Below are 16,803 nucleotides of genomic sequence, written 5' to 3' on the forward strand. Positions count from 1 at the left end.
TAGTAGTGAGGGATTCATTGACGGTAACACTATTGAATGTTGGTGGGCAGTAGTTAGATTGTCCCTTATTGGAGAGTACCATCACCTGTAGTGCAAATGTTACTTGTCATATGTCTGCCATAATGTTGTCCAGTTCTCTTCCTGTTAGATAGGGGAGATTATGGAGCATTTCCATGTTACTAATGATTATGTCTGCAGGAAGCATATTTGATTGCGAATCCTATTGGATCGTTTGGAGCAACAATTCGAGGTAATGAGGAATTTACAGGAGCTAGGGGGTGTGATGAATGGCAGTGGCAAAAAGAAAGATAAACTGAAGATATAGTCAGGTAGATGGGTCACCTCCAGGAGAGGTAGGTGAGGAAGGCAGCTCATGCAGCAGTATCCTGTGGCTATCCCAATCTCAAACAAGTATGCTGTTTTGGAAAACGTAGGAGGTGATGGACTCTGAGGGGAATGTCACACAGATCATCTGGTTTCTGGTACTAAGACCAGCTCCTATATAACGACGATACATCAGATTTCAAATGATCGATTGTAATAGGGGAGTCCTTAGTTAGACGCACGGCCGACAGGGAGACATCAAGATGGTGTATTGCCTTCCTGGTGCCAGGATCAAGAATGTCTCGGATAAGGTACAGAATATTCTCAAACAGGAGAGGGACCAGCAGGAGGTCATTGTACATGTTGGCACTAACAACACAGGAAGAGAAAAAGATGAGGTTCTGAGGAGAGAATTTAGGAAGTTTGGCAGAATTTAAAAAGGTGTTTCTCAAGGGCAATAATATCTGGATTATTCCCAGTGCCACAAGCAAGTGAGGGTAGGATTGGAGGATACAGCAGATAAATATGTGGATAAGGAGCTGGTGCAGGGCAGAATGATTCACATTTTTGGATAAGGAGTACAGATTGCACCTGAATTAGAAGGGCATTAATACACAGGCGGGAATATTTGCTAAATCTGCTCGAGAGGATTGAAACTATTTGTTTTGAGGGGAGGGGAGAACCCGAAGAGATAATGAGGAAAGAGATCAGTTGAAAACTGATGCAGTTGGGTAGAGCAGCAAGTCAAACAGTCAGGACAGGCAGAAACAAAGCAGAGAATGGAGGTTGGACTGATAAATCAAACTACATTTATTACAACGTGAGAGGCTGAATAGGTAAGGTAGGTGAACTCAGGACATGGTTGGGGACATGGGACTGGGATAGCATTGCAATTACAGAGACACGGCTCATGAATGGACAGAACTAGCAGCTTAATGTCCCAGGGTATAGTTGCTATAGGAAGGATAGAAGTGGGGAGCAAGAGAGGAGCATGAGTGGGACATTTGATTAGGGATAACATTACGGCTGTACATAGGGAGGCTATTCCTGGGACTATGTCCAAGGAAGTTATTTGGGTGGAACTGAAAAATAAGAAAGGAATGATCACCTTATTGAAATTGTACAACAGACCCCACAATAGTCAACAGAAAATTGAGAAACACATTTGTAAGGAGACCTCAGTTATCTGCAGGAATGAAGTGTGGTTACGGTAGGGGATTTTAACTTTCCAAACAGACTGGGACTGCCATAGTGCTAAGCACATGGATGGAGAGGAATTCAAGTGTATACAAGAAAATTTTTTGATTCAGTATGTGGATGTATCTACTAGAGAAGGTGCAAAGCTTGACCTACTCTTGTGAATTAAGTCAGTGCAAGTGACTGAGGTGTCAGTGGGAGCGCATTTCGGGGCCAGCAATCATAATTCTATTTGTTTTAAAGTAGCAATGGAAAAGGATAGACTGAATCTAAAAGCTCAAGCTTTAAAATTGGAGGAAGGCAAATTTTGACAGTATTAGGCAAGAACTTTAAAAAGTTGATTGGGGATGGATATTTGCAGGTAAAAGGGATGGCTGGAAAATGAGAAGTCTTCAAAAATGAGATAAGGAGAGTTGAGAGACAGGATGCTCCTGTTAGGGTGAAGGGCAAGGCTGGTGGATGTAGGGAATACTCGATGACTAGAGAAATTGAGGTTTTGATCAAGAAAAAGGAGAAAGCATACATCAGGTATAGACGACAGAGGCTGAAGGGAATCCTTAGGGAACCCTTAGGAAGCAGCGACCATAATATGGTAGAGTTCAGTCTGGAGTTTGAAAGGGAGAAGGCGAAATCTGATGTAATGGTGTTACAGTTGAATAAAGGTAATTATGAGGGCATGAGAGAGGAACTGACTAAAATAGACTGGAAGCAGAGGCTAACCGGGAAGACACTAGAGCAAAAATGGCAGGAGTTTGTAGGTATAATTGAGGACACTGTACAGAGGTTCATTCCCAAGAAAAGAAAGATTAACCGGGGAGGGATTAGACAACCTTGGCTGACAAAGGAAGTCAGGAAATGTATTAAAGAAAAAGAGAGATCCTATAAAGTGGCTAAGAACAGTGGGAAATCAGAAGATTGGGAAGGATACAAAAGCAAACAGAGGATAACAAAGAGTGTAATAAGAAATGAGAGGATCAAATATGAAGGTAGGCTAGCCAGTAATATTAGAAATAATAGTAAAAGTTTCTTTCAGTACATAAGAAACAAACGACAGGCAAAAGTAGACATTGGGCCACTTCAAACTGATGCAGGGAGCCTAGTGATGGGAGATAAGGAAATAGCAGGAGAACTTAACAAGTACTTTGCGTCAGTTTTCACAGTGGAAGACAGGAGTAATATCCCAAAAATTAAAGGGTGTCACGGGGCTGAGTTGAGTATGGTTGCCATTACGAAAGAGATAGTGCTAGAAAAGTTAAAAAGTCTTAAAATTGATAAATCTCTGGCCCCGATGGGATACACCCTAGAGTTCTGAGAGAGGTTGCTGAGGAAATAGCAGAGGCATTGGTTGAGATCTTTCAAGAGTCACTGGAGTCAGGAAAGGTCCCGGACGATTGGAAGATGGCTGTAGTAACCCCCTTGTTCAAGAAAGGATCAAGGCAAAAGATGGAAAATTATAGGCCAATCAGCTTAACCTCGGTTGTTGGTAAAATTCTAGAATCCATCATTAAGGATGAGATTTCTAAATTCTTGGAAGAGCAGAGTCTGATTAGAACAAGTCAACATGGATTTAGTAAAGGGAGGTCATGCCTGACAAACCTGTTGGAATTTTTTGAAGAGGTAACAAGTAGGTTAGACCAGGGGAACCCAGTGGATGTGGTCTATCTGGACTTTCAAAAGGCCTTTGATAAGGTGCCACACGGGAGACTGCTGAGCAAGGTGAGGGCCCATGGTGTTCGAGGTGAGCTGCTGGGATGGATTGAGGATTGGCTATCTAACAGAAGGCAGAGAGTTGGGATAAAAGGTTCTTTTTCAGAATGGCAGCCGGTGACGAGCGGTGTCCCGCAGGGTTCGGTGCTGGGGCCACAGCTGTTCGCATTATATATTAATGATTTGGATGAGGGAACCGGGGGCATTCTAGCGAAGTTTGCCGATGATACAAAGTTAGGTAGACAGGCAGGTAGTACTGAGGAAGTGGGGAGGCTACAGAAGGATCTAGACAGGTTGGGAGAGTGGTCCAGGAAACGGCTGATGGAATTTAACGTGAGCAAGTGCGAGGTCTTGCACTTTGGCAAAAAGAATATAGGAATGGACTACTTTCTAAATGGTGAGAAACTTAATAAAGCCAAAGCACAAAGGGATCTGGGAGTGCTAGTCGAGGATTCTCTAAAGGTAAACATGCAGGTTGAGTCTGTGATTAAGAAAGCGAATGCAATGTTGTCTCTTATCTCAAGAGGGTTGGAATATAAAAGCAGAGATGTACTACTAAGACTTTATAAAGCTCTGGTTAGGCCCCATTTGGAGTACTGTGTCCAGTTTTGGTCCCCACACCTCAGGAAGGACATACTGGCACTGGAACGTGTCCAGCGGAGATTCACACGGATGATCCCTGGAATGACAGGTCTAGCATATGAGGAACGGCTGAGGATACTGGGATTGTATTCGTTGGAGTTTAGAAGATTAAGGGGAGATCTAATAGAGACGTACAAAATAATACATGGCTTTGAAAAGGTGGATGCTAGAAAATTGTTTCTGTTAGGCGAGGAGACTAGGACCCGTGGACACAGCCTTAGAATTAGAGGGGGTCATTTCAGAACGGAAATGCGGAGACATTTCTTCAGCCAGAGTGTGGTGGGCCTGTGGAATTCATTGCCACGGAGTGCAGTGGAAGCCGGGACGCTAAATGTCTTCAAGGCCGAGATTGATAGGTTCTTGTTGTCTAGAGGAATTAAGGGCTACGGGGAGAATGCTGGCAAGTGGAGCTGAAATGCGCATCAGCCATGATTGAATGGCGGAGTGGACTCGATGGGCCGAATGGCCTTACTTCCACTCCTATGTCTAATGGTCTTATCCCTAGAAGAGTTTAAAGGCAGTAGGAGTATACTTAAGAGTGAGATCAGGAGGGCAAAGAGGGGACAAGAGATTGTTTTGGCAATTAGGGTCAAGGAAAATCCAAATGGATTCCGCAAATACATTAAGGACAAAGGGTAGCATGGACAAGAGTAGGGCTCTTAAAGGTCAGCAAGACTACCTATGTGTGGAACTGAAAGAGATGGGGGAGATACTGAATAAGTATTTTGCATCAGTGTTTAGTATGGAGGAGGATATGGAAGATAGAGAACATGAGGAAATAAATAACGGTCACATGGAATAGAAGGAGAACTAGCTATTTGGATACAGAACTGGCTCAAAAGGTAGAAGACAGAGGGCGATGGTGGAGGGTTGCTTTTCAGACTGGAGGCCTGTGATGAGTGTTGTACCACAAGGATCTGTGCTGGGTCCACTGCTTTGTCATTTATGTAAATGATTTGAATGTGAACGTAGGAGGTATAGTCAGTAAATTTGCATGTGACACAAAAGCAGTAAGCGTGGTGGACAGTGAAGTACAATGGCATCTTGATCAGGTGGGCAATGGGCTGAGAAGTGGCAGATGGAGTTTAATTTAGATAAAATGTGAGGTGCTGCATTTTGGAAAGGCAGATCAGGGCAAGACTTAAATGCTCACTGGTAAGGACCAGGCAAGTGTTACTGAACAGAGACCTTGGAATGCAGGTTCATAGTTCCTTCAAGGTGAAGTCCCATGTAGACAGGATAGTGAAGGTGGTGTTTGGTATGCTTGCCTTTATTGGTCAATGTATTGAATATATGAGTTGAGGGGTCATGTTGCGGCTGTACAGAACATTGGTTAAACCACTTTTGAAATACAGTGCACAATTCTAGTCTCCCTGCTATAGGAAGGATGTTGTGAAACTTGAAAGGACTCAGAAAATAATTTGCAAGGATGTTGCCAGGGTTGGAGGATTTGAGCTATAGAAAAAGGCTGAATAGGCTGGGGGCACTTTCCCTGGGGTATTGGAGGCTGAGTGGTGACCTTATAGAGGTTTATATAAGCATGAGGGGCACAGATAGAGTAAATAGACAAGGTATTTTCCCCAGGGTGAAGAAGTCACAAACTAGAGGGCAAAGGTTTAGGGGACCCAAGGGGCAACTTTTTCACACAGAGGGTAGTGTATGTATGGATGAATTGCCAGAGGAAGTGATGGAGGCTGGTACAATTACAATATTTTAAAAACATCTGGATGGATATATGAAGAGTTCAGAGGGATATGGGTCAAATGCTCGCAAATGGAACTAGATTAATTTAGGATATCTGGTCGGCACGAACAAGTTGGACGGAAAGGTCTGTTTCCAAGCTATACATCTGTATGACCCTAAGCACTTTGTTTCAAGCTGTTGCACAAGATGCATGGCTGCCCAACTATCTCTGATTATATTTTTTCTGCAATAGCACAGACATGTTAGATGATAGTAAAATTCCAGGTAAAATTCTGAGTTGTCTGCAGAATTCTCTCATGGGGATACACAAATTGCTGAATTATAATCCAAGATTAGTTTTCTTTTACTATTTTTCAATTTTAGGTTGCATATCCAGGGTGGATATTTTGTAGATTTATTATTCTGCCCTAATTGCTTCAGGTATCTGGTTTGACAATATGGTTCTCCATCTATTACCATCCTTGAAAACAACATCTTGGGTTTTAATCTTCAATCTTATACCTGTTCTGCTTAAACTATTAGTGTATTACTTCCTTTGTCTCTCTCTTGTTCTACCCCTTCAAATTTTACTAGTCACTACGAAAATGTTTAGTTTTTCTCTTGCCAAAGGAAACATCTCTTGGTGATCATTTACAAATGTTCTTGTGTTGGCTTTTCTTAAAACTGCAGTGTGTGTGTTTGTCCAACTAATGCTCATCATAGAGTCCAGAGTCTGTTTCTATGTTGTATAGCTCTTTTGGTGCAACTCATTCATGCAGAATGGGTTTCCCAAACTGAACTAGTCCCATTTGCCTGCTTTTGACTCATATCCTTCAGAACCTTCCCAATCATGTTTCTTTACTGTGTTGCCTTTAGTTTTGCTTCCAGTCTTGTATTCCAACTCTCATCCATACAACATTAACCAGATGTACATTTTTCTAATCTCTTTCTTTTTCCATGGAAAGCATTCTTATTTCTATAGCAGTCTGATATTTTTGTGAAGATTTGCTTTGCAGGTTAATTGTACTTCCTGGTGTCTTAATAACTTGGAATACAAGACTGGAAGCAAAACTGAAGAGCTTCACAATTATTGTAAAACTCAATGCTTTTAAGGCATATTCATAAAATTTACTAAAACATTGATCCTTGATTGAAAGGAAAAATTTGAAGGCCACATTAACAACATGAAGATGTATCTGTTAGTACAATGGTGCATAAACAAAATCTTTTTCCTAGAGATTAACTTTATGAAAAATGGCTGGGGACCAAAAACTGCACATACCATTCTTTGAATTCGAATTTCGTCCAAATAGTCCTTCCCTCTAAGATATGATGCCTGATCTTGCTTGACAATTTTCTTCCAGATTTTGCTCACCATTCTTATTCTGGCATGAATATACAAGCATTTCATTTGCAAAACAAAATGGCGTCAAGCAAAACACAGTATGGGCAAATGACATTTAAAGCAAATATTCAGTGCTTCTCAGACAGGAGATAGGCACTCTAGTTAATTTTAGCCCAGATTTTAGCATCTCAAGGGCAATAAAGCTTTCTGCTGACATTCACATCCCATGAACAAATGAAAATTAAGTTGAGGAATGGTTTGTTTGGAGCAGGGAGAGAGACAGCAGGATAGCGCAAAAATATCAAAATCAAGTTACAGCCTTTGAAACAGAAAATTTTAACCTTGCTAGTATAGATGGTGAAGTTATTGAGAGGTGGTACAAAAAGAATCCCTATTATTCCAAGAGTACGACAATTTGCTGAAGTCACACAACAGTAAGTTTACTACACATCAGAGTTCATAATTTTTTTGGAGGATAATATAAAAGACTTGCAAAACCAGTTAGAAATATATAGTGAAAGAATTAGAGAACACTGCATATTGTTAATTTTTAACTGAAATGTACAAATGTAAATAAAAGGCTTTTAAAGCGTAAAAAGGTTCTTCAGTTCTAACTGACACCAATGGTTTTCTGGAATGGAATACATCTTACCTGCCAAGATCATGTATAGTTAAGTGGCACAAAATTGTAGCAAGAACATGGGTCAGATTTCTGCTCAATAGTTCTTTTAGGATATCCACTTTATCCAAACCCATTTTTCTGCCAATGAGTCTACACAGTGATGGCATAGATTCACTCAATGTCTTTTCCTCTGACTGATGGGGATCATGCACAGCGGCATCTCTAAGTCTTTTTCTTTTTCTCATGCACATTTCCTGTACTAACTTTAAAGCAGGAGTGCAAGAGAAATCCTTCAATTTTAGAGGTTCCTCACAAATTTCTTCCTCAAACACGGATTCATTTTCTTTAATGCAAGATTCTAAGTTGCAGTCCGACCTCAGTAGAAAAGCTGCTCTATCTTCATCATCTGCCTCTGACTGGGAACCTCGCTCACGAAGAGTGGATAACCGCTTGGTTCTTTCGAAGCTTCTTTGGGAATTTTTGCAATCTAGCATCCTGGGTGTTCTTTTTTGGTTTTGCACCAACTCTTGGAGGGAGCATTCATGGTTTGAAAAGGAATCAGATTTTTCAAAGCCAAGAGAATTGTAGCCACTGTCCTCAGTTGTTGAGATATTTAATTTGCCATCTGATGCAGTTCTGGATAATGCCCTCTCTGCTGAGTTTATACTGAGGTTCATTACAAAGCTGTTCACTGGAGTAAGAAACTGGTTGCCTTTATGTATTTCAGATTGCCCATGGTTTGATGGCGATGTAAAAGGCTCAGTTGAAGTGCATTCATCATAGTCTTCAGAAAAAGAGAAACTGTTCAAATCAAGCTTACTACTTATAGTGGATTGCTCAAGGGTTATGTATTCAGCAGGTACTAACTCATTTTTATCCTGCAAGTCATCTATTGTAGAGGTACGCTGCTGTGCAAATAAATATCTTTTAGTTCTACATGAAATGCCACTTTCCGCGCTGTTTAAAGTGCTTGTTGCCAAAGCTTGAGAGTTAAAGTCCTCAGGTGAGTCCAGTGAACTATCTGAACAAAAAGAGTCTTTATAACCTTTTCTGGTACAAGACAATTCCATCACACTGGCTTCATTCGATTGGCTAAGAGTTCCACTTAATTCTACACTTCCACTTGAGGACAGGTGCGACTCAAGAAGTCGCCGCCGTAATGCAATTGTTTTATAAGTTCTCCTAGGGGTTTCAAAATGAGCTGGTAAAGTTAAATCAGTTCTTTTCTGATCACACCATTTTCTTTCAACTGAAAAGGATGATGACCTACTAGCAGACAATCGATTTTCATTGCACACTACAGGAGACATGTTGGCCAAAAGTGATTCAAGCTCTTCTACAGTTTCGCTGGAATAATTAACTGAGGGAGTTGTGCTTTCTATTTCATCATAGTTACTGTCCTGTTCTAACAATCGACACCCAGATTTAAAACTTTCAGTATGATGAGTCACTTGTTGCTCAGAGCTAATTGCCAAATCACAAGAATGCTTCAGTAATCGCAACATCTTGGCACAAAGGACAACACAACATCCAGTCCTATGAGAAAAAAAACAGACTTGTATTAAAACATTCAATTAATAATTACATTTTGCCATTTTAAAAACTTGAACAAATCCAGAATTTTCATGCAAATGTAATGGAACAGTATTAACCTTCAGCAAATGTAGAAATTTATCACGTAGCAATATGGTTATCTTATATTTTGCACTTTGTGGTTGCACTTTTCTTAAAGCTTGATCCCAACTATTGCTTCATATCTGACTGTATGATTTGCAGCAACTAAAATAAGTAATGAGATTTAAAAATTGAATGTAATCAATTATTTTGCATGTTTTCACTCAAGAATTAAACTTCATACAGGATGCAGGAGGAGGACTAGGATGTAGATGTGCATTGACCAGAGAAAAAGTGGTAGTATAGGTGCAAAGCATACAGTATCCTGGCCTTCGTTAATAGGAGCATAATGTACAAGAGCAAGGAGCTGAAGCTGAATTTGGACCAGACACTTGTTGTACAGTGCTGGGACAGGAAGGGTAGGATTTGAATGCATTGGAGACTGCAGAGGAGATTGACTAGAATTGTTTTAGGAATGAGAAACTTCAGCTATGAAACAAATGAGAGAGGCTGGAACTGCTCTCCTTTAGAGAGAAGGCAACTAAGAGGAGATCCAATAACTTTAATAATCTTGATATGGAGAAACTGTTTCTGCATATTAAAAAAGGATCAAAACTGACAGGGTACAGATTAAATGTAACTTGCAAACTTAGCAAATGTGATAAAAATCTTTTTCACATACTATGGTTACGGTCTGGAATGCACTGCCTAGAGGTTTGGGTGGGGAAAGTTCAATCAATGGGAATCGGTTGGATAGTTTAAATTGAAATAATATGCAAGGGAATGAGGTAAATACAAGAAGATGGCACTAAATTAAAGTGGTCAATGTCCTGGTGCAGACACGATTGATCGAATGGCTGCTATCTGCATTGTAACCGATATGATTCTAAGGTTCAGGATTATCTGGCAAGATAATAGAAGTACCAAGTTCTAAAGGAAGGAAGCATGGAGAACATTTTATGGGACCTGATTCGCCCAAATGAAAACACATCATCATGCAAATGTCAAAGCAAGCTGGAAATACTCAGGTCAGGCACCATGTGCGAACAGAAACTTGACACATCAGATCATTGACCTGTTATTTCAGTCTTCTAGCATCCACAGTATTCTCTTTAGCATCATGTAAATGTGGACAGGAATGAATGGAATGCCAAAGACACATATCTGTAGGCTAGCTTGGAGTCCAAAAACATGTTCAAATCACTCATTCTTTCAGTTAATTGCAGAATATTTAAGCGGGTCACCCCTTTCCTCAACTCCACCGGAAAGTTTGACTCATTTACAAAAAAAAAGTGTGAACAGAAAAGTGCTTAAATTTACAAAAATGAAATTCCCTGCTATCTAAACAAAAAAGTGAAAGAAAAAAAATTGGATACCTATATACAATTAATTTCTGTGTATTCCACATTCCTCATTGTGGATTTGGATTTATGGCATACTCCAGTTTCAAATTTTGAAACTAATGCTGTGATTAACTACCATCTCACAAACTTTGAGAAAGTAACCAAGATGAAGTGATTACTGAGCCCCTTGCTGAGATATTTGTATCATGATAGTCACAGGTGAGGTGCCAGAAGACTGGAGGTTGGCTAACGTGGTGCCACTCTTTAAGAAGGGTGGTAAGGACAAGCCAGGGAACTATAGGCCAGTGAGCTTGACGTCAGTGGTGGGCAAGTTGTTGAAGGGAATCCTGAGGGACAGGATGTACATGTATTTGGAAAGGCAAGGACTGATTAGGAATAATCAATATAGCTTTGTGTGTGGGAAATTATGTCTCAAACTTGATTGAGTTTTTTTTGAAGAAGTGACAAAGAGGTTTGATGAGGGCAGAGCGGTGGACGTGATCTGTATGGACTTCAGTAAGGCATTCGACAAGGTTCTCCATGGGAGACTGGTTAACAAGGTTAGATCTCATGGAAGACAGGGAGAGCTTGCCATTTGGATACAGAATTGGCTTGAAAGTAGAAGACAGGGTGGTTGTGGAGGGTTGTTTTTCAGACTGGAGGCCTGTAACCAGTAGAGTGCCACAAGGATCGGTGTTGGGTCCTCTACATTTCATCATTTATATAAATGATTTAGATATGAACATAGGAGGTGTAGTTATAAGTTTGCAGATGACTCCAAAATTGGAGGTGTAGTGGACAGCAAAGAAGGTTACAACAGGATCTTGATCAGATGGGCCAACGGGCTGAGAAGTGGCAGATGAAGCTTAATTTAGATAAATGCGAGGTGCTGCATTTTGGGAAAGCAAATCTTAGCAGGACTTATACACTTAATAGTAAGATCCTAAGGAATGTTGCTGAACGAAGATCTTTGAGTGCAGGTTCATAGTTCCTCGAAAGTGGAGTCACAGGTAGATAAGATAGTGAAGGTGGTGTTTGGTATGCTTTCCTTTATTGGTCAGAGTATGGAGTACAGGAGTTGGAAGGTCATGTTGCAGCTGTACAGGACATTGGTTAGGCCACTTTTGGAATATTGCGTGCACTTCTGGTCTCCTTCCTATCAGAAGGATGTTGTGAAACTTGAAAGGGTTCAGAAAAGATTTAGAAGGATGTTGCAAGGGTTGGAGGATTTGAGCTATAGGGACAGGTTGAATAGAGTGTGGCTATTTTCCTGGAGTGTCAGAGGCTGAGGAGTGACCTGATAGAGGTTTATAAAATCATGTAGGGCATGGATAGGATAAACAGACAAAATCTCTTCCCTGGGGTGGAGGAATCCAGAAGTAGAGGGCATACGTTTAGGGTAAGAGGGGAAACATATAAAAGACACCTATGGGGCATTTTTTCATGCAGAGGGTGATACGTGTATGGAATGAGCTGCCAGAGAAAGTGGTGGAAGCTAGTATGATTGCAACATTTAAAAGGTATTTGGATGGGAATATGAACCGGAAAGGTTTGGAGGGATATGGGCCGGGTACTGGCAAGTAGGACTAGATTGGGTTGGGATATCTGGTTGGCATGGACAAGTTGGACCGAAGGGTCTGTTTTCATGCTGCATATCTCTATGACTGTGATGAGGGCAGAGCAATAGATGTTGTTTACATGGACTTTAAGAAAGCCTTTGACAAGGTTCTGCATGGTAGACTAATTTGTAAAGTTAGATCACATAGGCTGAGCTTGCCAATTGGATACTAAATTGGCTTGATTGCAAGAGACAGAGTGTGACAGTTGAGACTAGAGGCCTGCGACCAGCAGTGTTCCACAGGGATTAATGCTGGGTCCACTTTTGTTTGTCATTAACATAAATGATTTACAGGCAAATATAGAAAGCATGGTTAGTAAGTTTGCAGATGACACCAAAGGTGGTGGTAAAGTGGACAGTAAAGTAGCTATCTCGGATTACAAAGAAATCTTGAGCATTTGGATCAATGGGCTGAAGAGCAGTAGATGGAGTTTGATGTATAAATGTGAGGTATTGCATTTTGGTAAACAAATAAGGCAAAACTTATACAGTTAAAGTTGGGGCCTTGGGTGGTATTGTAGAATATACAGACCTAGGGGTTCAGGTACATAATTATTTAAAGTTTGCATGACATATAGATAAGGGTGGTTAAGGCGACATTTAGTACGCTTTCCTCAAGTGCTCAGATCTTTGAATATGGGAGTTGGGACATTATGTTGAGATTGTACAAGTCTTTAATGAGGCCTCTTCTGGAATAGTATCCAGTTTTGATTGCCCGTTATCCGAAGGACATTAGTAAGCTGGACAGGGTTCAGAAAAAAATTGCCCGAACGTTGCTGGGAACGGAGAGTTTTCACTGAACCATAGAAAGTTATGGGGTGACTTTATATAGGTTTATAAAATCATGAGAGATAAGGTGAAAGGCAGGTGTTTTTTTTCTGCTAGGGGAGGGAAATCAAGACTAGAGAGAATATTTTTAAGATTAGAAAAGACATTAAAAAAATGCAGTTCGTGTGTGGATTAAACTTCCAGAGAAGTGGTTGATGCGAGTATACTTACAACATTCAAAAGACATTCAGATGAATATGAATAAGTCGTGTTTGGAGGGATATGGGTCAAGCGCAGGCAAGTGCAACTAGTTTAGTTTGGGATAATGGTCAGCATGGACAAGGGACTGCTTCTGTGCTGTATGCCTGTTGGAAACAAATGAAAATACAAACTACATGGAAAGAAGGAAACCAAAACAAGAGTCCTTTTTAATTCTGCAATTTGTTATGATCTCAGTTATATCAATATTGGACAAACCAGATGTTGGTTAGGATCTGGCTCGATAGAGCACATCATTTGAAGAATCACTACTATATAACTACTTGACTAAAACAAATACAAGCAGTAATAACTAAAAAATTTAATTAAAGAAAGGTAATGATGCAAAACAATACACACTTCTTCCTTAACTCAAATGTAACAGACTTAGGCCACAGTTTAAACAAAATCTGGTCTTTCTTGTGACTTGTGCTTGGAAGGCAGTGGTTTATTCTGGGTGTCTGACAGCATAAATTGCAACCATGTCTGAGGTATATCCCAGCAATGCAGCTTGCTCATTCAAGTACATGCATCACTGACACAAATACCACAACCCACCAGACACAAATAAACATTCCCTTGGCATCTACCCCATGCAGGGAATTCTTTCTTTACAGAGCTTTTATCTCTTTCTAACTTTAAAAAAAACAAGCCCAGGTTTTTCATTTCAGCCTCTGCATCTCCAATGACCTCCACAGCAATCTCAGGACTTTCTCAGTTCTAAAACATTTTTTCACTCATTCAGTACTTCCAAGTATTGTTTGCAAGGATATAGATATATCTTTGGCTGCTTTGGACGATACCCAGAACCGTCATACACTTAATGGTTTACTATGACTGAAGAACGTGTGTTATGGCAAGGAGCAGAATCAACAAGAGAGCTAGGCCACAAGATTTTCTTAAAGTTGAGCTCACTTTTCTGGGGTTTTTAAAGTATTGGCGACTTTTCCTTCAGTTCAATATCAATTGTTCCTCCCAAAAGTAGACCTGTGTACTGTATATGCTTTTCAGCTCAATTATGTTAGAAAATTCTTATTGTTCACTAACTGCTGTAACATAACAAAAATTCTGATTTGACTGAGTAGCAGACTGAATATAAACTCTAAGAGTAATGATCCAAATCAAGATGGTAATATAGAAAGTGTAAAAGTAAATCATAACAGAGTCGTAGAGTCAGAGATGTACAGCATTGAATCAGACCCTCCGGTCCAACCGGTCCATACTGACCAGATATCCCAACCCAATCTAGTCCCACCTGCCAGCACCCGGCCCATATCCCTCCAAACCCTTCCTATTCATATACCCAAAATACCTCTTAAATGTTGCAATTATACCAGCCTCCACCACATCCTCTGGCAGCTCATTCCATACACGCACCACCCTCTGCGTGAAAAAGTTGCCCCTTAGGTCTCTTTTATATCTTTCCCCTCTCACCCTAAACCTATGTCCTCTAGTTCTGGACTCCCTGACCCCAGGGAAAAGACTTTGTCTATTTCTCCCAACCATGCCCCTCATGATGTTATAAATTTCTATTAGGTAACCACTCAGCCTCCGATGCACTAAGGAAAACAGCCCCAAACTATTCAACCTCTCCCTATAGCTCAAATCCTCCAACCCTTGCAACATCCTTGTAAATCTTTTCTGAACACTTTCAAGCATCTTTCTGATAGGAAGGAGACCAGAATTGCATGCAATATTCCAACAGTGGCCTAACCAATGCCCTGTACAGCTGCAACATGACCTCCCAACTCCTGTATTTAGTACTCTATCCAATAAAGAAAAGCATACCAAACACCTTCTTCACTATCCTATCTACCTGCGACTCCACTTTCAAGGAGCTATGACTTTGCAAATTGCATGTAATTGAAAGTAACCTTGGTGATACAAGTTTGTTAATGTATTCGAGAGAGAAAACTGATGTTTAAACATTAAAACACATTTAATGGGATAAAGAATGTAACTATTTACCAATAGGAAAATTGAAATACTAAATTCAGAAGGATTGAGGATCATCTAAAAAAGTTGGGGCCACACCATTTTTGAGAGCAGAGTCATGTAAGAGCTTTGGTGATGCACTTGAGTGATTAACCTTTCTGTATTCATTAGAGGGAAATGTATGATTAAAACTTTGTTCATTCTGAAGAAGCTACCAACTTAAGTTCTCCAAATGTTTAATACTGCTACCAATTCAATAAAACAACATGCATATTGTGTTAACCAATCATCCATGATTGAGGTGATGCCTCAATTTTATCTATGAAGTACATGAAAAAAGCACCACACATCATCCACCATCTCTCTCTCTCACACACACACACACACACACACACACACGAGGTAGTGGAAGTGTGGAGCTCAAGCCCAATTGGAATCGACTGATGTGTTCAGGATTCAGAATGGCAGATTTTTGCCACACAATAGATAAGGAGCAAAGGCAGCTAACTGTGGAGGTACAGATAACCCAATTTGGCAGATGAGACCATAAGGGTTAAATTGGCCTATCACTGTTCTGATATTTTTGTATAATAAAAAAAAAAGTGTGCACTTCTGCTGATTATTTGCACTATGAACTGTGCCGCAAATAAAATTTGCTGTGCTTCTCTGCTGATCAATAACTTTTATAGGTCAAAAACCTGATCAAGATTAATCATCTGCCCGCATCCACAAACAGTCTTTTCACCAGAAGTCATACCAGCCACAATTTTTGCAAATAATACCCAGTGTGCATTGCATCTATTTAAAGTTTATTTGGACAGAAAAAAAATCAGAACACATGTCATCAGTTTTTGTGCACAACCATGTGTGTTAAAGCTTTGATGGGAAAGAAGAGAGGACAGATAGAAAGTTCAAATGAAGTGTCTCCTCAACAATATTCAAGTTGTGCAAGTATGAATAGTACCATTTCACAATTTAAAAAAACAAGGATATACTTTCTTCATATCAAGTCACATATTTTACAAAATTAATGTACTTTATTAATCAACCAAATATTTGCTTTAAATGGCAGTGGTTGAAAAGGTTTTCATCACACCAAATGTTGAATTAGTGCTTGACAGCACACCCTCCCCCTTTCATAGCTTATATGTTCAAATAAATGTTTTCAATTCAGACTTTCTACTGTATTTACAATGAGCAAAATGTTCAAGATACCAGCAACTCCACATTCAATTAAGGATTCTTCATGTGCTTGCAAAATCAGAATCCAGAGTCTAACCAATGACATGGTAGCTTTCCTGCCCATTACATTTACTTTATAAATATTACAACAGGCCAAATACATTCCAACAGGACCAATCCATGTGATAAGATACTTCAGCTCCCACCCAGAGCAAGACAGCATATTATGGCAATAATCATAAACCAGTTAACAACACAGACCAGATTAAAATCTGAGATCATCCAAGTTTTTACAAAAACAATTATGAAGGTGATGATGGGTTTTGGTATACCCCAACCTCTGATGAGTAAAAAATATACACGGATGTTTAGACTACTCCTTGAAAGGCTTTAAGCATTCCTTACAGACTTCTAGTGAAAGAGTAGCAAGTACAGAACACGGCCCCATACCAGCACCAGTTCGACTTCCCATGGGAGTGCAATAACCCCCTTATCCAGGATAGGACAGCACGAGCAGCCACCACCTACAAGCAAAAGAAAAAAAAGAAATACTGTGACAAACTCC

At 40.1% G+C, this 16,803-nt stretch overlaps 1 protein-coding gene across 4 annotated transcripts in view; it reads right to left on the bottom strand.

Moving 5' to 3' along the window:
• Nucleotides 1–16,803, bottom strand: part of fbxo43 (F-box protein 43) — a 42,816-nt gene that overhangs the window by 14,157 nt on the left and 11,856 nt on the right. The window contains exons 2-4 of one of the 4 annotated variants that reach the window (XM_072570690.1): nucleotides 13,095–13,228; nucleotides 7,551–9,056; nucleotides 6,836–6,938 (exon numbers count right to left, since the gene is read on the bottom strand). In XM_072570690.1, coding sequence (XP_072426791.1) covers nucleotides 6,836–6,938; nucleotides 7,551–9,056; nucleotides 13,095–13,099 — 1,614 coding nt within the window. In that variant the 5' untranslated portion in view covers nucleotides 13,100–13,228. The other 3 variants (XM_072570693.1, XM_072570694.1, XM_072570692.1) reach the window with 3 other exon arrangements.

Source organism: Chiloscyllium punctatum, chromosome 5 (assembly GCF_047496795.1).
Source record: "Chiloscyllium punctatum isolate Juve2018m chromosome 5, sChiPun1.3, whole genome shotgun sequence".
Lineage (NCBI taxonomy): Eukaryota > Metazoa > Chordata > Chondrichthyes > Orectolobiformes > Hemiscylliidae > Chiloscyllium > Chiloscyllium punctatum.